This window comes from Tamandua tetradactyla, chromosome 8, assembly GCF_023851605.1.
Source record: "Tamandua tetradactyla isolate mTamTet1 chromosome 8, mTamTet1.pri, whole genome shotgun sequence".
NCBI lineage: Eukaryota > Metazoa > Chordata > Mammalia > Pilosa > Myrmecophagidae > Tamandua > Tamandua tetradactyla.
This window is the reverse complement of record NC_135334.1, coordinates 65627504-65651194: the sequence shown is the minus strand read 5'-3', so window position 1 is coordinate 65651194 and position 23691 is coordinate 65627504. Positions and strand designations below refer to the sequence as shown.

Below are 23691 nucleotides of genomic sequence, written 5' to 3'. Positions count from 1 at the left end.
TGTGAAAGTTGAGAACTTGCAAAGTGAGCAGTAGGATTCAGGTGAAGTCCCTTCTCCCAGTTTTCTCATTGTTACTGGGAACACTATACTACCTGTCTTGCCAGCAGAGTTGTTAGGAGAAACCGATGAAACAAGTCAAGTATCTGGCACAGACCCTGGAGCAGAGTGGTTAGCAAATCAGTGCTTTTTTTAAAAACACTTTTCAACTGTTTTTTTCTGGTTCGATCTTAGTCTGTACTTTTCGCCTGTCTTTGTCTCTACCTGACGTTTCTGTTTCTTTGCGTCTGTGTGTGGAGCACTGTCAGTGAAACTCTCTACCCAACGTCTGTCATGGGAGAGGGTCTGGGGACTCGCACACCACCGCGAACGCCCCAGTGGCGCAGCGGGACAGGAGCCGGGGTGCCCGAGCCCGCGGAGCCGCGCCAGGTCCCCCAGAGCCCGGAGAGCGCCCCCTGCACCAGGCCCCTCCGCCCCCTGCAAGCCGCCCAAGCCGGCAGATTAACAGGCATCGCCAAAGAAAGGGGAAAAAAGCGAACACACACAAAACAAACCATAAAATTAAGGAAGAGATTGGGACTTACCGTTCGCTGCGACCCCCAGGCTGGCGGAGCCACTTTTAACTAAGAATGAATTAGGGACAAACTCTTCCTCAGAGTCTGAGTCCGGGGTTGGCTGGGCCACACCGTTGCCTAGCAACCGCCTCTGGCTCTCATTGGCCGGAGGGGAGGGGGGCGGGGAGGGGGACTGCTCAATAGGGGTTGATGAAGCGGATGAACAATGCAAGGGAGCACCTGCGAACCACAAAGACAAACACAGACAGAAAAAAATAATGAAAATTGATTTTGAGGCACACGGGGAGGGGGTAGCAAAATAAGGAAACGCATCAAGGGGGAAGGGGGCTCCCAACGTTAGGCGATCTACTGCACACGTGGTACAGGGCGGGGCTGATGCCTCGGCAAAGAAAGTTCCTGCAAACTCCTTTTGAAGACCTAGAGCCTCTATGCAGGCTAAGAGCTCACCTCGGAAACATACGGGGAGACTTCGCTGGTTTGCTTATTCTTTGACAGAGGTCAGATAACCTAGGGGGCTAGTCCTGACTAGCCGTGTTTCCTATGAAATGGCTGCCCCTCTCTGAGCCTCAGTTGACTCACTGGTAAAATGAGCAGCAGGGCTTGGGGGTCGCTGAGCCCCCTGCAAACTGGCCATTCTGTGATGTCACCGAACTGAAATAATGTTCTTATTAGGGAGCTTTTAATCCGATATGCCTGGAAAGGCTTTGGGCTTTTTAAAAGGTAGAGAGCTGGAGTGAATGATAGAGCCCCCTCCACCTTCTGGCATTCTAGGATTTCAACACACAAGTGCTTTACTTTTCTAAGAATCTAATATTTTAAGATTCTTAAATTCTAGCATTTCATACAAAATATTTGAGAGCAAAAACCTTGGCAGTCTTGTTCATTCCTGTATCTCTGGAATCTAGCATGGTGCCTGGTAATAGTAGGTACTAAATAAAAATTTCCTGAGTAAATTAATTTTCTATACTAATATACTAGCATTTTTAAGTTCTAATAGTCGAAGATGAAAACATTGTATAATTCTAGGACACTAACATTCTCTGAGTTCTAAGATGCAGTAATTCTGTTACCAAGTTCCTAACATGTCAGTTCTAAGTCCCTAGTGTTCTGTGATTCTAAAATGCCAGTGTTCCATAGTTCTATGAGCAACCTTCCAACTCTTCAGAAATGGGGGTGATGGCCTGGGACAAGACCTTTGTGCTCAGACAATTTGCAGTCTTATCTATGGCTGACATTTCAACATGTGCAGTACATCGTCTACAAGAGAGGGAACATAAGCACAGACATATAAAAGTATACAGTACAAGACAATGTATCCACTTGACAGCAAGGGCTGCTTATTTTCTCCTGCCTTGACTGATAGCAGGCTTATAACATAATCAGATCCATCAGGTTTTCAAAGAAACTGAACTTCAGGAAACATAATACAGCCCAGACATGATTTGGCAGGATTCGAAGGGGGAGGTGGCATAGAAAGCTGCTAATTGTCTAAAACAAAAACAAAAAACAACTTTATGTGGTCTGTCCCCACAAGAGAAGGCTACTTCGTTCACACTCACCAAATCATGCAGAATTTTGCAGGGCTTGGGACTCATATGTCAGCCCCTGAGCCTAACCATGTGTGATTTTGTTGATTTTATAGAGTAAGCTGGTTCGTATTAGAAATTCAGTAAGAACAATTGAGGCAGCAGAGAACCACAATCAAGGTTCAACCTCTGGGTGGCTTCTTCCCCTGAAGTTTGGTTCCCTTACTTGAACATTCAGATTCCAATTTGAGTCCAAATCATCCAGACCAGTCTTCCCAGTTTGCCTTGATAGAACTTTTCCTGCAGCCACCTACCACCAGCACTGTAGACATGGCTATTCCTTTCTCCGAGATAACCTTGTTTTTAGTTCTGATATTACATTTACCCTGCTATATTTGCAGTTACCTATTTGTGGCTGTCTTCCATATAAAAGGATACAGTACATTCTTGAGGTATAGTGTATTCGTGAGGTGGGCTTTGAAGTTCAACAGACCTTGAATCACCACCCAGCCTCTTATTAGTTGTATGGCCTTGGGAAAATGATTTAAACTCGTAAGTTTCAAGTTCCTCATCTATAAGTTGGGCACTTGTCCCCCTTTATATAGTTGTTTAAAGGATTAAAGATACTATATGTGAGCACATGCTATGCATGAGCAAATAGGAAGCTCACAAAATGCTTTTTAACTCACCAACTGTTTTTTAAACTGAATGAACTCCTCTCCGCCTGTCCCCACCTCAATCCCATTCAAGACTTTTCTTTCCCTGCAGCCCCAGTTTTAGAAAGATTTTGTCTACCAGACTGCATTTATTAAGCAAATATACACTCATTTCTCCATTTTTATTAACCAAAGACATCTTATAATCTCTAATCAGAGCTTCCGATGAGCTTGAGAATCAGTACCATACCATGCTGAGTTGTTAGAATTTCAGACAAAAGTTAAGAAACATGATATTCTGTTCCAGGGTGCCTGTTACAGCCTTTTCCGGAGTAAATCTGATAGGCTTTTAAAAATAAACAGTTCCAGGACGAAGTAAACAGTTCCATCACAACTTCAGCTACCCGAGGTTGAGAACAGCCCCACCCCTTCCAGGCCTCACCTCAGGCTCCCCGGGGCTGCTCTCAATATCTATAACCTGACATACGATGCCCCCACGGAGGTGCCAGGCCCTTAGCAGGTGCACAGTAACTCATCAGGTTTCTCTGAAATACTGATTTTATTGTAAACATGCTCCTGTTGATTAGCATCTTTTAATTTAAGTGGCCCCAAGGTACGATGCACAGAACCCCCCCCTGCGGTACAAGAATGAGAACTTCTCTTCATATACATGTTTTTTCTTCAGCCCTTTCAAATGTCTACTTTGAACATGTTTACAACGGACATACCATATTAGTGCTTTAGATATAGGTAATAAAATACACTGCTGTACCAGTTCAGCATCTATAGGAGAGGGTAGGGCTGTATTAAGAGCATGGGCTTCAGAGCCTGACCAATTGGGTCTGAACTCCAGTACCATTGCTTGCCAGTTCAATGACTTTGGGTAGGTTACTTCATCCTTTGCGATTAAAATGAAGAAGAATGCCTACTTCACAGGGTTGCTGTGAGGATTAAAGGAGTTAAAACATAAAATGTTGAGAACAGTGTGTGGCAGCCAGTGAACACCTAATCCACAATTCATGCCACTGGACATAAGTGAGGCGGAATTTCTATTTTCTTTTGTATTGAAAGCAGCTCATGATTGCACAAATGTGGTGAACCTGTTTGCATCCACAAACATTTCCTAATCACTGATTAGGCTAAAAGGTCAGGGGATGCAAACTACCAGAGACACCGCCCCAGTGGAGCGGTTGGGAGGGGAGGGTGAGAGGCCTGTGCATAGAGACCTCTAAGAAGGCAGATGTCGTAACAGAATGACAGCCCAGTGCAGTGTTAGGAAGGGGATCTATTTTCCTTGGGGGAATGGAAACAGGCTTCCTGGCCCCATGGAGGATTTCAACAGGAAGAGATGAATGTGACCATCCAGGGCACATGGGACAGTACTCCCTTCACCTGCTCGCATGCACCCTGGCCTCTGCTTACCTCTCAAGTTCATTATTCTCACCTGACTGCTCCAGCTCAGCCATGCTAGCCTGCTCTCATTCCACGAACTCACAGCTCTCTCTTTTGCCCCAGTTTGCACATCTTCAGGGCACCATTTGCACTGACTCCATGGGAATGACATCCCTGGAACACAACTAAAAAGTTCTGCCTTCGAGCTTTTGCACATGCTAGTCCCTGAAGCAAAGGGTCCATACAGAGGGAGGAGTGAGAAATGAGTCTCTCAATAGTTTAGGCCTTGAACACTACAGAAAAGGAAATCAGACAGTTCTTTAACTGGGGAGTCACAGGTTTATAAGCAGGAAACTGACAAGACCAGGGCTGTACTTTAGAAGAACCTGCTCTTTAAACTTAAGGCATCTGCCAGATCTCCTTTCCAATTATCTCCTGTCAGCCGGTAGGCTGACAGTCCAGATGATCTGTGCTTGTCTTTTGGATGGGGCCCAGATACATGTTTATGTAGTCAGTTAGGGATAGATGATGCCATGGGACTGGGGTTTAGGTTTGCTTCACCATATGTCCTAATAATCAGCTGAAAGGAACTTGGCATTGTAGAATCTTCCATTGTTTCCATGGTACAATGAGATGGGATGGGGTAGAATAAATGCACCTTCTTACACCCCACCCCAATAATCAAGATTGCCACTGAAGAGTAGATGGGAGCTATCCAAGTCTCTTGAGAGGATACCTCTGCAAGCCTTGCTCTGGCTTATAATAGGTAAGATGGAGAAAGGAGGAAACAAATTGAGAGAGTGCAGACAACCCATATGATTGGGGTGGGAGACAGGGGATAAACATTTGCAGAGCTCCTTCTGGAGGCCAGGAACTGGGCCAGATGCTTTACAAGATCTTTTCCTCAATGACAACCTTATGGGTCAGTAAATTCATTTCCATATTCAAGGTCAAGAAATAGAGGTGTAGAGAAGTGCAGTGAAGTACCTGGTGAGAACCCATAACCACAATGCTGCTTCCCCCACGTGGTGAGAGTTAAATTAATCAGCCCAGGGTTTGGCTTTTCTGCTAGGGGTTAGGAAAGGGAGAAGCCTGTCCTCCATCAGGTAAAACACATCAATAGTGGAAGAACCATGGGCTTCCTGTTGGTAAATTAGGTATCAATGCCTAGTATATGATCTTGGGTAAGTCACTTTACTTCTCTTAGTCTCAGTTTTCTGCTTTGTAAAATGGAATGATAATACCCACTGGAAAGAGTTGCTGAAGGGATTGATGATATCATGCTTGAAAGGATGCCAGCAGTTTACTTGCTCATGATAAGGGCTCAACCAATATTCGTTCCTTCCCCCAACCCTCTAGCTGTAGTTCTTTCATAGAGAAAACAGGGAAGAAACAATGACAGGTCTGCAAGCCTGCCAGTGAAACCTTTATGAATATGTATTACCTGATGGTGTCAAAAAAAGAGGAAAAGTGTTATAGAGGCAACCATGATATATGAAAAGAACCCAGGACAAGGAAATCCTAAGATCTGCAGAAAGAACAATGTCAGTTATTCACATCTTTGTATGAACTGATGGCCCTAGTATGTGAAAAGTAACCTATAATTAGGACAAGCTAGTTCTTAAGAAAAACCTTGTAGCATTCTGGATTCTGAGCATGTCTTTGGAATATGCCTTGACAATAATGTGTGAAGGACCACCTAATGGACAAGTTTATTACTCCATCAAAGAAAGAGAAACCTATTAACAAAATGCACTTTTTAATAGTTTGTTCAAAGTCCTGAGAAATCCATCTAAATGCCCAAACTGAATCTTATTGATCTATATTCAACCCCATCTAGTCTATGGTGGGGAAATCCAGGGCCTGCTTCTACACTGGGAATATGTGAGTCCCCACCTGTAAAACAAGAGCAAAAATAAATAAATAAATAAATTAGCTGTGTGCTGCACAATTCCCTGGCAATTACCTGGATTATTGCAAGAACCGTCTAAATGGTTGCTCTACCTTCTAGAAGCCTGCATATAAAATGCTTAGCATAGTGCTTGGTACACAGGAATTGCTCAATAAATGGTACCTGAAAAGACAAATAACCCCCTCCTTAGACCTACTTGAGGTAAGTCTCTCAGTGGACAAGTGAGGTGACTGATTCATTCCTGCTATAAATGCCTGCTGTGTTTCATCTCCTCAGGTTCCTTCCTAAAAACACTCTTGTTCCTCTACTTAAGACCAGATACATTTGTTCTCATGAGCCAACCCTACATCTATTTTATCTTAACAGGGTAGCAAGTTGCTTCATTAAGTAAGTAAAATCTGAGCAGAGGAAGGGGACATGGTGGAAAACTGGGGTCTCCTTCTGATAAGAAGGTTTGGGTCCCTGGACGGCCAGAAACTCCACTGCAGCAGGTGTCATGTCCTGCTTGTTACTGCAGTGAGTCTGTTTGCGTCCCCTGCTTGAACAGACAATCCTGCAGAACAGGAACCATGTATTGCCCATCTCTGTGTTCTGGTCTGGCTCAGAGTCTCAACTCAGTAAAGGCTGGCAGAACTCATAGTTATTTTAAATGGATGGAAATCCACTCCCACAAAGTGAAACATTTCAAAGAGCTGAAATTCTGAAGCTAGAGCACTAGAGAGAGCATACATACATTTTGGCTTGTGATGGCCCCAATTTACATCTGCTACCCTACATTAATTAATAATAGTGCCATCTTTACTCTAAAAATGTCCTGATTTGGACAATTAATTATATGGTTACCTTGTTTTAGGGTAGCTAAGTATTGATTCCATTCACATCACTGGGTGTGGTCTGTTGCCAGAGTAAGGGTCAAAGGATCTGGGTGCCAGGCAATAAGATGCTGTGTGATCATGGGCCAGTCATTTTACCTCTCTGGTCCTTGAATTCCCCATCAGGGAAGTGAAGGAATTGGCTTAACACTCTCTAAGACTCTTTGTGGACTAATGTTCTACAAGACATAGACAAGAGTCTATACCTCAAGGGGTAGTTCTAAGCATTAAAGGAGATTGTGGAAACATGGAGATTAAAAACTATTTGTTACAATGAAAATCATGTTCTTCCAGCATAGTAAATGCTCATAAAATGAATGATTCTATATAAATGTATAGGAAAAAGATTGTGAGCCCCCCCCCCCAAAAAAAAGACCACATGGAACTTTAATGTCATGGGCAATTTAAGTTTTAAATATACTTTTATATTTTCATATTTTTCTGCAATGAGTTCATATAGTAATTTTTATGCTTTTAAAAGTGAGTTTTAAAACTGGGGAAGAAAATTAAATAATAGATATGAAAACATCTTGTATCTAGTAAGTGTTAAAACGATATTGGTTTTAAATACAAACAAGATTTTACACACTGGTGGCAGTGTAACTTGGTTTGAACTTAAAAATATTTTAACTGAGAAATTCCACTTCTAGGAATTTACCCAAGAAAATAATCACAACTTTTCAAAGATTTATTTGTAAGGATATTCATCACAATATTATTTAAAATAATAAAAGGTAAAACAAACAAAAAAGGAAAAATATCCTTAATGTTAAAATTAAATTATATAATTCAAAGTACATCAATATAACGCTAAGCTCATGTAGCCATTATGTCATGTTTATAGAGAATGTTTCATGACATGGAAAATATAAAAAAAGCAGGATGGACAACTGCACAAAAAGTCATTCTTTTGGTTTAAATATGTATATAATCTGCACAAAAATGTTAACAGTTACCATAGAGTAGAATTATGGATGGATTTTATTTTTTCTTTATAGTTTTCAACATCTTCTGTTTTTTGCCAAGGAAAAATGTGATTATGAGGGAAAAAGCACTACAGTTTATTTTAAAGAGAAGAAAAAGAGACAGAGAAGAGGAGAGAGAGGGGAGAGGAAGAGAGAGATGGAACAAAGATAACAGGTTCTTCTTTGAGCCCCTAATGGGAGGTGCTTGGCAGAACCTCCTAGGTCCCAGCTCGCCATTTCCAACCTATTAAATCTTGTGTGTCTTACTCCCCAGACTGGGCAGCTCCCACTAAGTCAACTCTACTTAACAGTGGTTATTTCCAGGTGCAGGTCCTGAGCCATCTGTCTCTGTGACTTATGTTGGGAAAATGATCTCTGGAAAATAGGGTGCAGTAAATTTCTCAGGCTCAGTTTATTTGATCTCTAACTCTCCTCCTTACAAGTTTTGCAGGGCCTTTCTTTTAATTAAATAAAAAGTTTTTAAGTATTCACCAGGAAAGGAGTTCTGCTTTTGCCTTCCTGCCTGCCTGGGGGAGCCTACTTCCTGGTACATCTCCCACTGCAAAACAGAGGAGAGAGCTTCTTAGGTCTTTGGGGTCTTCATGCAAGTTTGGCCTACCAGCTGGCCTGCTTGGTTGACATAGGCATATTAAATGAGGACATCTGATTCTCTCTTTATGACAGTTTTATTGAGATATCATTCACATACCATAAAATTCAGCCATTTAAAGCATACAATTCAATGTTCTTTGTATATTCAGAGTTGTGCAACCATCACTATAATCAAATTTCAAACATCTTCACTTCAAAAAGAAATCTCATACTCATTAGTAGTTATTTCCCATTTCTCTCCAATCCCTCACATCCCTGAGAAACTACTAAACTACTTTCTGTCCCTTTGTATTTGCCTATTCTGGATGCATAATGTTTTCAAGGATCATCGATGTTGTAACATGTATCAGTACTTCGTTCCTTTTCATTGCAAAATAACATTCCGTTGTGTGGATATACCACTGCTGTTTATCAATTCATCAGGTGATGGACATCTGGGTTGTTTCCACTTTTTGGCTATTGTGAATAATGCTGTCATGAACATTGGTGTATAAGTATGTTTGAGTGCCTGCTTTCAATTCTTTGGTGTATATACCTAGAAATAGGATTGCTGGATCACATGGTCATTCTATGTTTTACTTTTCAGAGGAACCACAAAACTGTTTTCCAGACTTCTTTTATTTCCAACCCCATCAGTACTCTGAGTAAATCTCTCTCCAGCATGAGGGCCTGCCTGAGCACTGGAGACTCAGAGCTAAGACCAGCCTTTCCTAGAGGAAAACCCAGTCTCATAAGTGGAGACAGAAATACCTCCTACTTTAATGTAAGAGACACAGGGATGGTGGAGGAGAGGGAAGAGGAGTGAGGGACATGCTGGGGTGGGGAAAGAGTAGGAGATTCTGAGCTCCACGTATCCGCTGCAACCCAGGGTTTCTCAACCTCCTTTTATAACCTCCTTTTCCATCTCAAAGGGGTTTAAGGCGGTCCATCTAGACCTCTGGAGGCTCAAATTGGGCTGGATGGAAAGGTTACTTTCTGTGGGATGTGGGGAGAGGGAAAGCATAAGGCATTGTGGATTATCACTGTCTGTCAAACTCTGCTGGAAAACGTGACCAAGAAGCGTGACCATGAACAATCTGTGGTCAGAGTGCTCTTTCAACAGGAAGGCTCAGGCTTTGCACTTCTGCATTGAGATTTGACTAAGAAAGCACTTCCAAACAGCTGTTTTCAAAGTCATTTATTACTTCCTGAGATTTTATATTTCCCTTTCTTCACCCCACTCAATTTACACAGCTGCAAATTTCCAGGCTCCAAGAATTTCAGGCTCAAAGACACTTTCACTTGCCCAAGTTCACACAGCTACTGAGTGCAAGGCTGGATTCTTGGCCCCCTCCTCTTGGATCCTAAAACCACACTCTTCCCACTAAAATGACCTGAATGAATAATAGTAACAAGCATAGGAATTTACATTTGTAAATGTGCATGTCTCTCATGAGCTATGGGAAGAGGGCAATAAGTTAAAAAAAGAAGTGAAGCAACTTGTTCAAAGCCACAGAGCTAGTGAGGTGTGGAGCTGGGAAACAAACCCAGGTCAGCTGAGCCCAAGGTAGCATTCTTTCCAGGGATTCACTCTGCCTCAGAGGGGGAGTCAGGCCTTACTGAGACCAAAGAACTAGACAACTCAGGGGAGGGGGTTGCAGAAAATAAAGCCAGAGCTGTATACTTATCATTGTGCAGTCTTCTGAATGAATTTTACTTCAATAACAAGTTTACTTAAAAAAGAAGAAATATAATCAGAAAGCAGTGCTGTGTGAATGTAAGAGAAGTTCTCAAAAGCCAGAAGCAGAAGTTAGAAGAAAAACAGATTTGCTTTTTATTTTCAAGTATGCTCTGTAAGGAAAGGAGCCTTTGAGATGACAGAAGAAGGGAAAGGAATAAACATTTACCAAATGCCTTCTGTTTGCCAGACACTGTGTAAGCACTCTATATAACTTTCATAAAAAGTATCATTCACTCACTTAACAAATATTAATTGAGACATCACCATGTGTCAGGCTCTCTGTTAGGTACTGGGAACACAAGGGAAAGCAGAATCATATCAAGTCCTGGACCTTGTAAAGCTTACAATACAGTGGGTAATGACTATATGGTAGTTCCATTTTATAGATGAGTAAGCTGAGGTACAGAGGTCAATGACTTGACCAGGTCTGACTTCAGAGCCCATATTCCATTCAACATACCACTTTATCTTTCTGCATGGAATTTACTCAGCTGGGGGTCATTTATGTAAAAAGAGCTTTTGCATATATCATCACATTTAGCCATTGTGACACCTCTGTGAGGTGAGTATTACTGTTTCCATTTTAGCAATATGGAAAAGGAGACCCAGAAAGACTGAGGCCACTCAGTTCATAAAAGGAGGGGCAGGACCGACCCCAAGCTATTTCTGCAGTCTCATGAGGACATCAATGGCATTGTGGTGGGGGACTCAGACATCAGAAAAGGAGTCAGAAACCAACTAGCTAATGAAAAAGCTCAATTCCCAAGGCTGCCCAGGAAGGCTGGTCACCCTGAATGGGGGCATTGAACTGGAAAAAATATAAAGGCATTGACTGTTTTTGTTTCTTTTAACTAAAAAGGTTCAACTGGAAAGGGACGAGTTTGTATTTTGGGGGCTAAAGTCATTCAAGATCCCAAACTCAGGAGTTCAAAACTTGTCCCATTCTTTGGAGACCAGAGTCTGATCCCTACTAGCAAAATGGGATTTCTTGATTTCTGGAGGGGAGGGCACTGGGCAAAGCTTGTGTGTAAAACTACTCTGGCATTTCTTGGGCAGCAGCCCCATGACTTCAGCGTTGGGCACACATGGACTGCGTTTGCCTCGGATTTCTCATGGTTCGGGAAATGAGGGAAGAGAGGGGTGCCTGGGGGGTAGGAGACACATTTGAGATGTCTGTGCCAAGTTCACAGAATCCAGCAGTTTGTGAGGCTGGGGGAGATAGCTGGCTCTGTGTAAACTGCCACAGGTCCCTGGGCTTGTTAAGGGAGAGGGGTGCCGGTCACATGGGAAAGAAAGCCAAGCATCCTTCTGGGGTGTCTGGCCACCTAAATCCTGCCACACTCAGTTCTCAGTGATCCCATTGGGGACTCCAACCAGCACCCCAATAGGGCCATGGAGGGGTACCAGACTGGGTCCTTGCCTACCTTTTAGAAGTTCCCAGTTTAATGGCCAAGATAATCCAGAATTGGCGATTGCCCCATAGTCTATGAGAATTAGAAGCACAAAAAGCAAGCCTGTAACTAATGAGGACTTAGGGTTCAGTGGCATCTTCCTGGAGGAAGTGTTTAAGCAGAAACCTTAAGGTGAACTAGGAGTTGGCCAGATGAAGGAGATAATGAGCGTGTGCCTGTGTGGTGTTGCGTGCATGGAGTGAGCTGGTTAATGTCCCATGCAGAGACAACGGCATGTGCAGAAGCCACAAGTTTTAAAAGATCATGATGCTACTAGGGAGCTGTGGGTATGAACAGTTGAGCATGCCTGGAGGAGAGGTAGAGGAAGTGCTGAAGAGCCGGGTGGGAGAGAGGCAAGGTGCAGATCTTACACAGGCGGGAATCCAGGGTCTGCCCCTACTGCCTGGGGTCTGGACCCAGATCCCTTCCCCCCGAGGCTGCACCACCTGAATCAAGTCACTCAACTTCTCTGGGTCTCTTCAACTGAAAATTATCATGGTTACACCATTGCCTCCTAAGTCCTCTTTGAGTTCCAATAATAAAAGCTAACAAGCCTGATTTATGCTAGTCCCTATAATCCTTATATCAGAGTTACTCTTTATTACTCCCATTTAGCGGATGAGAAGAGAGAAGTTCAAAGAAGGTTAAATGACTACATTTTATGAGTCTGTGATTTTCTGAAACTACCCTCAGGCTTTCTGAGTAAATGAGTCTTCTGCTCACTGAGCAATAATATGCAGGAGAGAGAAAGAAGACTTATTAATAACAATAACAATGGTAATAATATCTACCATTGATTGGGAACTTTCTATTTTCCTGACATTGTGCTAACCTGTGAATCTATTTTTTTGTCCTCAAAACAATCTTAGGAGGTAGGGACTTTCGTCATTCCCATTTTAAAGACAAGGAAACTCGAGCTTTCAGTGATCAATCAACTCGGCCCTAGGGTCACACAGCTGGGAAGGGGAGAGCTTTACCTGCTCCATCCACAGCCTAAGCTCCTAATCATGTCCCTGAAAGGCTTAAAATGAAGCAAAGCACTTCTAGCCCAACTTCTGGGTTTGTACAAGAGGAAACAGAGGCCTTGAGAGGTGACAGAATGAGCCTAAGGTCATACAACTAAGACAGCAGAACAGTTGGCTCTTTGCCATTGACATCAATCATAGTGAGAGTAATGACGGGCAGCTGAGCAGGGTGGCTGGGCCATGGATTCTGGCACAGAGTCCAAATCCCAACTCTACCCCTTGCTAACTGTGCAGCGCTGGACACGCTTTTTAAAGTTCTCTGTGCTGCATGTCCTTTATCTGTAGAACTGGGACAATAATAGTACCTTTCTCACAGTGCTGCGTGAGGATTGAAGAGTTCAGGCATGAGACTGCCTGACACAACATAAGCTCTACATCAGTGTCACTACCTGCTCTAGGCCAGGCACTCTGCCTGATGTACTTTAATTCTCATGGCAACCTGTGCAGAGGTATATTATCATCCCTATTGTAAAGATGGGAAAGGAAACTTGGAGAAATTAAATAATGTGTTTAAAGTTACACAGCACAGAAGCTGAGATCCTGGATTGGGATCCGTGTGTCTGATTTCTAGGCCCATGCTATTTCCCATAGCACTGCATTCTCCGCAATAACACCCTGACATCCATGGCCTCATTACTATGAAATTCCTGGCTGATAATTCTTACATATCCATGAAAATGTGTGTGTGTGTGTGTGTGTGTGTGTGTGTGTGTGGGTTGTGTACATATGGTGAGGGTTTGATGAGCAAAAAAGCACAGCCACAAACAGGATGGATGATTGCATTTGAGTATGATCTATTATTCTATAATAGAATTATAATTATTCTATAAGGATAATAACATCCCATCACATGTGCAGAGTCCTCTCTGGGTCAGAAAACTCTTTCACACTCATTACCTCATTGAATCTCCTCAACAGCCATGGAGGGAGGGCAGTAGAGTTAATTGTATTATGTTCCATTTGTAGTAGCCATTGTTGGTTGCCTACCAACATCCATTGCCCTTGCTAATCAAATCCTGATTTTGTCCAGGTAGCCTTGCTTTGGTTATGTGTCTCAGTTGATGGATCCTGACTGGCAAATCACAATGATCCCATTTCCCCGTGTGAGAATGTGAGCCGCTGACCAATCAGATGTGGAGAAACATCTTGGAAGTCGAGCTCCTGTGTCATGTTTCCTTGTCTTTAAGACAGACACCAAAGGAGATGGTTCTCTTCCTTTACCTGGTCCTTGTACCATCTGGACACAATGCCAAAACTGCTGTAGTCAAAGCTGAGAAGCTGAATGTGAGCCCTGATGAAAACACCTGGAGCCACTCTACCTCTAGACTTGTTAAGTGATAAAGTAAATGTAGATGCTGATCATAATTGTTGAAGCCAATTTAAATTGGGGTTTTCTAAAAAGCATTCTAAGGCACCACACCTCATTGTAGACAAAAGTTTTCATAAAAATTCACTCTTACTACTCTTACTTTCCACTCATATATTTGAGCCAGGTTCATGCTAAGTACTTTATGAACTTCCCTTAATCCTTGCACTAACCCTGAGTGGTAGGTGTTATCATTTCCACTTTATAAATGAACTAGTCAAGGTTTGCACAGTTCTCTGAAATGCCAAATGCCTTTCCAGTAGCCAGCAAACAGCAGCTCATTTCACTGGGTTCCTGCATAACCAGTATGAACACCTTCTGTATTCCCAGTGTCTGTCTGTATGCCAGACTTGTCAGAGGGAAGGCAAGAAGGAACTCCACCCCCAAGAAGCCTGGTGAGGTGACAAGAGACCCCGAGGCTGTTCCCTCGAGTACTGAGTGGGATGGGATAATACCTGCCTTGCAGACTGATTGTGCTGGGGTGGGGTAGATACACACTCAGTCTCCCTCCGAGAAAATGACACTTTTTCTGAATAAATAATAATCCCTGGATCTTCTGTTGGCAACTACCATGTGCCAGGGAGTAGGGAACCAGTGTGAACAGAGCCACCCTTGCCCTCGTGGAACTTCTCCTTTAACAAGGCAGACACATTTGGAGGACTTGTCCCACATTAGTGTCCCAGGCCCACTAAGGGTTGTAGTCTCTTCTGAAAACACTGACCAGAGTTACTCCCTTCCTCAGGGATGAGGCTGGGTCTGAGGCCCTGCCCCCTGGGTTCCTGTTTTCTGTCCTCTTCTGTGAATGATAAGTGGATGATACTTCCAGCTACAAACCCTGACTTCCTCTCAGAGAAGTCCCTGCCACCGGTCCAGGTGCTATAGTGCCTCCAGTGGGCAAGCTGGGCCCTGCCCCTCCCCATGCCCAGTGGAGCCTGCAACCTTGGGATGCTCTCACACTCTCTGGGGACTGCTCCTCCTCTTGCTGCCAATTTTCCACCAGCTGCATCATCCAACGTGCCAGCCAGGCCTGAGATTATGCATTTCCCTTCGAGGGACTTATCCAAAATGCAACAGATGGCTCTCCATGTCAGAAATTACTTCCTGATGCCCCGCTGAGATGTCCTAGGCCCTGAAGCACCCATTGGTGTTAAATCCTTGTTTCTCCTGCTTTTTGGAAGCTTGTTATTTTCTGAGGCATTCTGGCAAAGTTCCTGAGCTTTTGAGAACAACCATGTGCAAAGGACTTTAACAGATTTTTTTTTCAAAGAAGATAACCAAATGGCCAATAAGCCCATGAAAAGATGCCCAAATCATTACTTATTAGGGAAATGAAAAATCAAAACCACAGTGAGACACCTCTTCACACCCTCTAGGATGGCTAGCATTAAAAAACAGAAAATAGCAAGCATTGGTGAGGATGTACTTCAACGGTGGGAATGTAAAATTGCATAGCCACTGTGAAAACAGTTTGGCAGTTTCTCAAAAAGTTTAACAGACTGACCATATGACCTGGAAATTCCACCTCTAGATGTATATCCCAAAGAACTGAAGACAGGGACTCAAATCACTACTTGTACACCAATGTTTACAGCAGCATTTATTCACATAATCAAAAGGTGAAAACAAACCAAGTGTTCAGGAATTAATGAATGGCTAGACAAAATGTGTATATACCATGGAATATTATTTAGTCATAAATAGGAATGAAGTTCTGATACATGCAACAAATGGATGAACCCTGAAGACATTATGCTGAGAGTTTTCAAAATAAGCCAAACAAAAGGGAAAACATTGTATGACTGCACTTATATGAAATATCTAGAATAAGCAACTTCACGGAGACAGAAAGTAGGGAAGAGGTTACCAGGGGCTGAGGAGAGAGGGAATGGGGAGTTATTGATTAATGAGTACAGAGTTTCTATTTGGGGAAATGAAAAAGTTTTGGTAATAGATGTTGGTGATTGTGGTATAACATCATGAATGTAATTAATGAATTGTAAGTGTACTGAATTGTACACTTAAAAACGGTTAAAATGGCAAATTTTGTGTTATACATGTTATCTCAATTTTTTAAAAAAGCACAAAACCAGCCCTGTGGGTTGTCTTTGCTGATCCCTCTCAGGAATCTCAATGTCTGCTCCTACAGCAGACTGGCCTGTGTCTGAGGAATTAGCTCCCTGGGACCTTTTTTGAGACACTCAGCACTTTACCAGCCTTTGCTTGGGCTGTTCCTGTGACCTGCAGTATCCTTCCCTCTATCTGTTCTTGAAATCCCAGTTCAAATGCCACATCTGTGGGAGGAAAGAAGAGAACTCACACCTTCTGAGAGCCTGCTATATGCCAGGCCCACAAAGTTATCACAGCCTTTACATATTCACTAAGTAATTAACTAAACAAACATTTCTTGAAAGTCACACGTGTCAGGCCCTATGTCGGGTGCTGAGGAGCAAGGCAGGCATGGACACTGCCCTCGGAAACTCACCAGGGAGCAAGGCAGGCATGGACACTGCCCTCGGAAACTCACCAGGGAGTGCCACCAGGGAGCAAGGCAGGCATGGACACTGCCCTCGGAAACTCACCAGGGAGTGCCACCAGGGAGCAAGGCAGGCATGGACACTGCCCTCGGAAACTCACCAGGGAGCAAGGCAGGCATGGACACTGCCCTCGGAAACTCACCAGGGAGTGCCACCAGGCATGGACACTGCCCTCGGAAACTCACCAGGGAGTGCCACCAGGCATGGACACTGCCCTCGGAAACTCACCAGGGAGCAAGGCAGGCATGGACACTGCCCTCGGAAACTCACCAGGGAGTGCCACCAGGGAGCAAGGCAGGCATGGACACTGCCCTCGGAAACTCACCAGGGAGTGCCACCAGGGAGCAAGGCAGGCATGGACACTGCCCTCGGAAACTCACCAGGGAGCAAGGCAGGCATGGACACTGCCCTCGGAAACTCACCAGGGAGTGCCACCAGGCATGGACACTGCCCTCGGAAACTCACCAGGGAGCAAGGCAGGGATGGACACTGCCCTCGGAAACTCACCAGGGAGCAAGGCAGGGATGGACACTGCCCTTGGAAACTCACCAGGGGAGCAAGGCAGGGATGGACACTGCCCTCGGAAACTCACCAGGGAGCGCCACCAGGGAGCAAGGCAGGGATGGACACTGCCCTCAGAAACTCAGTCTAGTGGAGCAACCCCAGTGTGTAAAGCTTTTTAAAGGCATCATTTTACCCCAAACCTAGGAGATATTTTAATACCTGCTTTACAGACGAGAGAAGCCTCTGCGACGTTTCATATAGGCTAAACAGTGCTCCTCCGCGCTTTCATTTCCTTGTTCACACATGGCATCCATTCAGTAACATGCCGCAGATGTCTATGGGTGCCAAGCCCTGTCCCAGGCATTGGAGACGCTGATGAATAAGTCATGGCTCTGCCTTCAAGGAACACACAGTCTAACTGGGCATTATGATGAGAAACTGCTGAATTGAGCCCAGTGTGAGGCAAGCTCGAGACCAGGGGTCTTCCAAAGCCAGGGAGAGGCCTTATCGTGCCAAGCCAGTGCGAGGGGAGGCGCTCCACCCAGTTGCTGTGCGCTGAACCAAGAGACAAATCAGAACAAACAGCCTCCTGACTTTGGATTTCTCTGCACCCCTCTGGGCCCCAGTTTTCTCATTTGGAAAAAGAGGGCATCAGGCTTTGGAATCAGATAAGTTTTAACTTCAAATCCGATTTCTGCTTTTTACTTTATTCTCTTTAATAAATTATTTAAGTTCTCTGAGCCTTAGTTTTCCAAAATGCAAAATGGGGATTTACAACATCTACCTTGTTCTATCAGTTGAAAGCATAGAATACTGAAAATGAAGCCCAATACAGAATTTGGCAAAATAAATACTTAAATCTCAAAAGATCCCCTTGAGAGTCTTAAAAAGTCAATTTTAGGGACAGTTTCCCACCTGAGATGATAACAGGATGAGTGGTGTGGACAGCATTTTTCATTGCCTTTTAGAGTCAGAGTTTCATAGTTGGAAATCAACACAGTTCAACTCCTTACTATACCTGCCCCATAGTGCTCCCCAGTTTGTGCCCAAATCTCCTCTACGACATTCCCTCCACTGCCATAACTCTCCTGACCTGGAACTCACCACTCACTCCATAGGCAGCCTATTCCCTGCTGATTTGTTTCTGACTGCCAAATGCTTCTTCCTTCTAATGAGACAAAATACAACTATGAGGACTAACTACTACTACTAATCATAAACAATACAGCATGGTGATAAAGTATATAGAGTCTGGAGTTGAACTGTCCAGTATGGTAAATTAAATTAAAATCAAATACACTTAAAAATTTAGTTCCTCAGTTATTCTAGCTGCATTTCATGTGCCCAGTAGCCCTACGTACCTTGTGGCTTCCATATTGGACAGCACAGATTATAAAACATTTCCATTATCACAGGAGTTTCTATTGACAGTGCTGCTCTGGGACCAGAGTATGAGAAATGAGATTCTGGCTCTGCTTCTTACTAGCTGTGTGATCCTAGTTAGGTTGCTTAACTTCTCTGTGCTTCAGTTTCCTCATATGTAAAATGGGAATCAAACTGGCACATGCCTCATATGGCTTTTGGTGAGAATTAAATGAGTTAGTACATGACAAGTGCTTAGAACTGAGCTGGTTCTACATATGTTTGCTTATTCATAAAAACTATCACTGGTTTGGCACCTAATCCATGCCAAGTCCTATAACAGGCATTTGATGTATACTTGTTATATACACATTTTTTTTTCACAAATGAGTATTTTTGCAAGCTAAGAGATAAATGCTAGGTTAAAGAACATGAAAATTTAAAAAATATTTTATAAAGATAATGCAGAATTGCCTTTTAAAAGAGAATGTATGGACTAATACTCTTGCCAATAATGTATGAGATTAGCAATTTGAGAAACATTGGATATCTTAATACTTTTAATCCTTGCTTATCTGATACATGTACAATATTTTACAGTCATTTTAGTATTCATTCCTTTAACTATTAGTGAATTTTGAGCAATTTTCTCTATGTTTGTTGGATGTTACTCATTTGTGAACTGTCAATATGTGTCCTTTGTCCATTTTTTCTTATGGGGTTATTTTTCCTATTTATTGATTGTTTGGCTTTCTGTATGTTAAGGAATTAATATATTTTATATAATGCAAATATTTTTCCAGTTTCCTTTGTTGTTGCATAGCTTACATTTAGCCTTTTTCTTTATGGTTTCTGGGTTCAGTAAAGGTCAGCCAACTTCCTGAACTGCTTTCCTGTCTCTCCAGTCACCCTCTGGGTCTGAAGGCCAGCAAAGATGCACAGATAGAGAAAATATGGGCACCACCCCTGCACTCTGCCATGTACATTCAGGAGACCCTCTGCATTTTATAGGATCTTTTTCCTCTCAAGATCCTGGTATCCAAAGTAGACCAGGAGAGAAGAGCACAATTTCTGCAGGAAACTTGATTTTTCATCTTGGATATACTGGGATCAATTTCATCTCTTCTGTAGGGCTCTCTTTCCTCCTGGAATGAAGAAGCAGGAATTTGGAGGCAGCACGGGAGTGACAGAAAGAAGGGAACCTGTCTTTTATAAATTCTACTCTTTATGCTCGTGACAGCCTCAGCAAAAAGCGTTCTCTCTTCCCCATATTGACTATGTCTGGTCTCAAAAATGTGTGCCAGGACTTTATATTCTCCTTTCCGAAAGAAAGGAAAAATGGGGGATCCCCTCATAACACTTGTGCACTGCTGAAACTGCTGAAGCCCTAGCAGACCCAGTGTAGGGCCTGGCATGTCTCAGAAGAAGAGATTTAAAACTCCCAATAGAGCTCCTGCATCTTGGAAACTTGGGTCCACTGCTCACACACTTTGCGTGCCTGGTCTCGGATGTCTTTCAGCCCTTCTTCTCTTCCACACTTGCCTTCTTCCACAAACACTTACTAATTACCTGCTCTGTATCAGGTTCTGAGCCAGGAATGGGAACACAGACCAAAATGAGTAAGATTAGGTCCCTCCCTGCCTTCTGTGAGTTTATGGACTTGGGTATGATGGGAGGATGGGGGTACGGTTAGGGGAGATGGGAGGCAGGCCCCCAATAGTATAATTCTATGACATAAGCACTGAGAGAAAGCAACTCGAGGAACTGGTAAAACTAAGTAGGTGAACCAATTCAGCCCAGGTGGATCACACATCACACATGGTTTCTTGGATCACACATCACACATGGTTTCTGGGAAGAGATGATGTTTGCTGGGTCATGGAAAATGGGGACAAGTTGAGGTGGGGTGGCAAGGAAAGGGTTACAAGGCAGTATTTTTCAAACATTTTTTTTTAACCACAACCCAAAATAAAAAATATATTTTGTACCTCAGCACAGTACACATAAGTATATGTCTTAGTTTCATCATTTGTAAAATGGGAATAAAAACAGTAGCTACCTTTACCTGTATTAAGTCATTTTATACATGAAAAGCATTGAGAACACTATCTGGCACGTAGTAATCACTCAATAAATTATAAATAATTGAAGCAAAAGTTTCATGAAACATGATATCATAGCCTTACCAATTCTGTTGTATTTTATTTATTAAAAAGTAATTGCGGGGCAGGCCACGGTGGCTCAGCAGGCAAGAATGCTTGCCTGCCGTGCCAGAGGACCTGGGTTCGATTCCCAGTCCCTGCCCATGGGGAAAAAAAAAGTAATTGCGGGGGGTATAAGGGATTAGTTCAGTGGTAGAATTCTCACCTGCTAGACAGGAGACCAGAGTTCAATTCCCGGCCCATGCACTTCCCATACCCCCTCAAAAATTCAACAAATCATGTTGCAATAACAGGATAGTAACATGGAAAAATAATGAAATGTGAGCCCCACCATACAGCATACAAAAAAATAAATAAATAAATAACTGCTAGTCATGACTTACTAAACTGATCTCATAACCTACTGGGTCTTAGAGAAAGAACTGAATAATACAGACTGAGTAATTAATTAAATAATAACTTCACTTGATTGACTGATTCAACAACCACTTCTGGAATGCCACAGGCTCCCTCTGAATCAGGCTGGGTACTTGAGGCTTGTCAGAAGTGGTACAGAGACCTTCATGGTCTCACGAGATAGCCAAGGGTGCCTGGATTTTTTTGTACTTGATGCTGATATCCATTCATCCAGATAGATTCACATTTCCATGCTCACTGTCTCATCTGACCAAAAACCCAAGTTCTTATACTAATGGGAGGAATGATGGGAAAGAGGCAATGAAAAGGGACGGGATTGGTGTTTTTTCCAACTTTTTAAGAAGAGTAGAATGGCACGTCACCTTTATATTTTCCAATGGAACAAAACAAACAAAAAAACAAGCTCTACAAAATAATTGACTCATAGTTACATCAAGGCTGGTGCTCAGCCATATATATCCTCCCCCAAATAAGGTTGAATCACTAATTATAAGAAAAGTGTGATGAGACTTTAGAGTTTCCCAAGGATTTCTAATTTGGGTATTTGTTGAAGGAATGAACTAAATTTTTGAAAGCTATTAAAACTCAAAGAGACTACTATAGCAGTGAATATTTTAAATTTTTCATAAGAAGGAAAATTGATATTAATCAAATACCAACTATATTCACTGGGCTAAGTGATTTTATATCTGTCTCATAAAAGTTTCACTCCCTCCTTGATTATAAGTGGACTATATCTGTTTTCAAATGAGGAGACAGTGGCTTGGGTGATAATATCTAGACTTGCTCCACTGTAAGTGGATGAGGGGAATTGAGCCTGGGTATTAGCTCTTTCGGTTACTGGCAATTTGATTTTATGCAAATCACAGCCTCCCTGAGCTTGGTTTCCTCAATTGTCAAGTAAAGATAATTATTTTCCCTCATAGAAATTCTGTAAGGGTTAAATAGGATATAGATATAAACACATAGCCCAATGTCTGGGCCGCAGAAAAGGCTTAATATATTTTAGAAATAATAATAACAACAATGACCCTATCGTTCCGCCCTACCATATTATTTCTCTATCATGAATCTAGCCCCTTCCTGCTGAGTCCTTTCAGATGCTTAGTTTGTTCCTTAATGATGATGATATCATAACTGTGATGTTCATAACAGCTTTATTCATAATAATTCCAAACCACAAACACTCTCTATCCCCATCAACAGGTAGAATGAATAAATAAATTGTAGTATATTTATACAATGGGAGGCTCCACAGCAATTAAAAGAGAAAACCCAAAACTACTGGTATATACAAGATGAATGCATCACACAGATTTTCAGATTCATTCTTATTATGTGAAAGAAGCCAACACAAGATTACATACAGTATGCATTTGTTTATATAAAATTCAAGAGCCACCAAAACTAAGCAATATTTACAGGAGTCCAAAGAGTGAGTATCTCAAGGAGGTGGGTTTGCAGGAGGGTTTGCTGAAAACATTCTATATCTTGATCTAGGCTGTGGTTACAGGGATGGAGACATATGTAAATTATTACTGAGCTGTACACTTAAGTGTACTTAACATGCTTTAATGTACGCATGCTATTCATCAAAAAAATTCTTGGGGGGAGGAAAAACGCAAATCTAAAAAAACTGATAAATGTGAAAGTACCCTTATTTAAATAATAAAAATAATTTTTATAATAGTAGTTACTATTTATAGATCCCTTTCCACACAGAGGGCATTGTGAAAAGCACTTTATATACTCTAATCTTTATAACAATCTTGGAAAGTAGGTACTATTATTATTTTTATTTGATAGATAAGGAAATTGAGGGTAAGTCAGATTACATTCTTTGCCCCAGACCACCCACCTACCTACCTACTAGGCTGTGGAGCTGGGATTTGGGGCCTGTGCTTTTACTCCCTGACAATACAAGGGACTCCTATGAAAGGTGCCGCCGCCAGGCTCCAAGATGGACCCCAGTGAGCCTCACTTCCTGGAATTCACACCCTTGTTTAATTCCCTCCCACACAGTAGAATGCATTTATGAAACCGATTTGGAAATATAGTGTTTGACTCCTAATACTAGGTCATAAAAGATATTGTTGCTTTTTCCTTGTGTTTGCCTAGATTACATGCTTTGGGAGAACCCAGCTGCCGTTTTGTGAGGATACCCGGGCAGCCCTGCGGAGAGGTCCAGGTGGGGAGAGGCCTCCTGCCAATAGCCAGCACTGATCTGCTGGCTGTGTGAGCGAGCCATCTTGCAAGCAGATCCTCCAGCCCAAGTCAAGTCTTCAGATGACCATCACTCTGGCTGAGAGGCCAACCTAGATGACCCAGCTAAGCCATCCCCAAAGTTCTGACCCACAGAAGCTGTGCAAAATAAAAAAAAATTTCGTGGTGGTTGTTTTAAACAGCTAAATTTGGGTGGTAATTTGTTATATGGGAAATTGATAACTGAAATATAAGCGCAGGGTCATTTAGGATTAAATGGGAAATAGCCTCTCACCAATGAGCTTAAGTCTAAAAGGAATCACAAAATCAATCATCTCAGCCCTGCTGATGACCGAGATTCAGGTGGCTATCACTCCCCCGTAGCTTGGTTTTTAGATTTTCCCTTGTCTTCATGACTCCGTTTTAGTTTTTTATTTTTAT

At 42.6% G+C, this 23691-nt stretch overlaps 1 protein-coding gene and 1 long non-coding RNA gene across 6 annotated transcripts in view; one reads left to right on the top strand and one right to left on the bottom strand.

The window, feature by feature from the left end:
* TENM4 (teneurin transmembrane protein 4) overlaps positions 1-23691 on the bottom strand; it is a 780788-nt gene that overhangs the window by 322617 nt on the left and 434480 nt on the right. Inside the window, exons 1-2 of one of the 5 annotated variants that reach the window (XM_077113451.1) lie at positions 4199-5773; positions 582-791 (exon numbers count right to left, since the gene is read on the bottom strand). The exons of the other annotated variants lie outside the window; for them this stretch is intronic. Of the exons in view, the coding sequence (XP_076969566.1) occupies positions 582-791; positions 4199-4220 (232 nt within the window). The 5' untranslated portion in view covers positions 4221-5773. Of the gene's footprint in view, positions 1-581; positions 792-4198; positions 5774-23691 lie in introns of those variants that run through there. 5 annotated transcript variants of the gene reach the window in all.
* LOC143644439 (uncharacterized) lies at positions 4776-23450 on the top strand. Its single transcript, XR_013156711.1, has 2 exons — positions 4776-4912; positions 23167-23450. It is a non-coding gene; the product is annotated as an uncharacterized LOC143644439 (long non-coding RNA).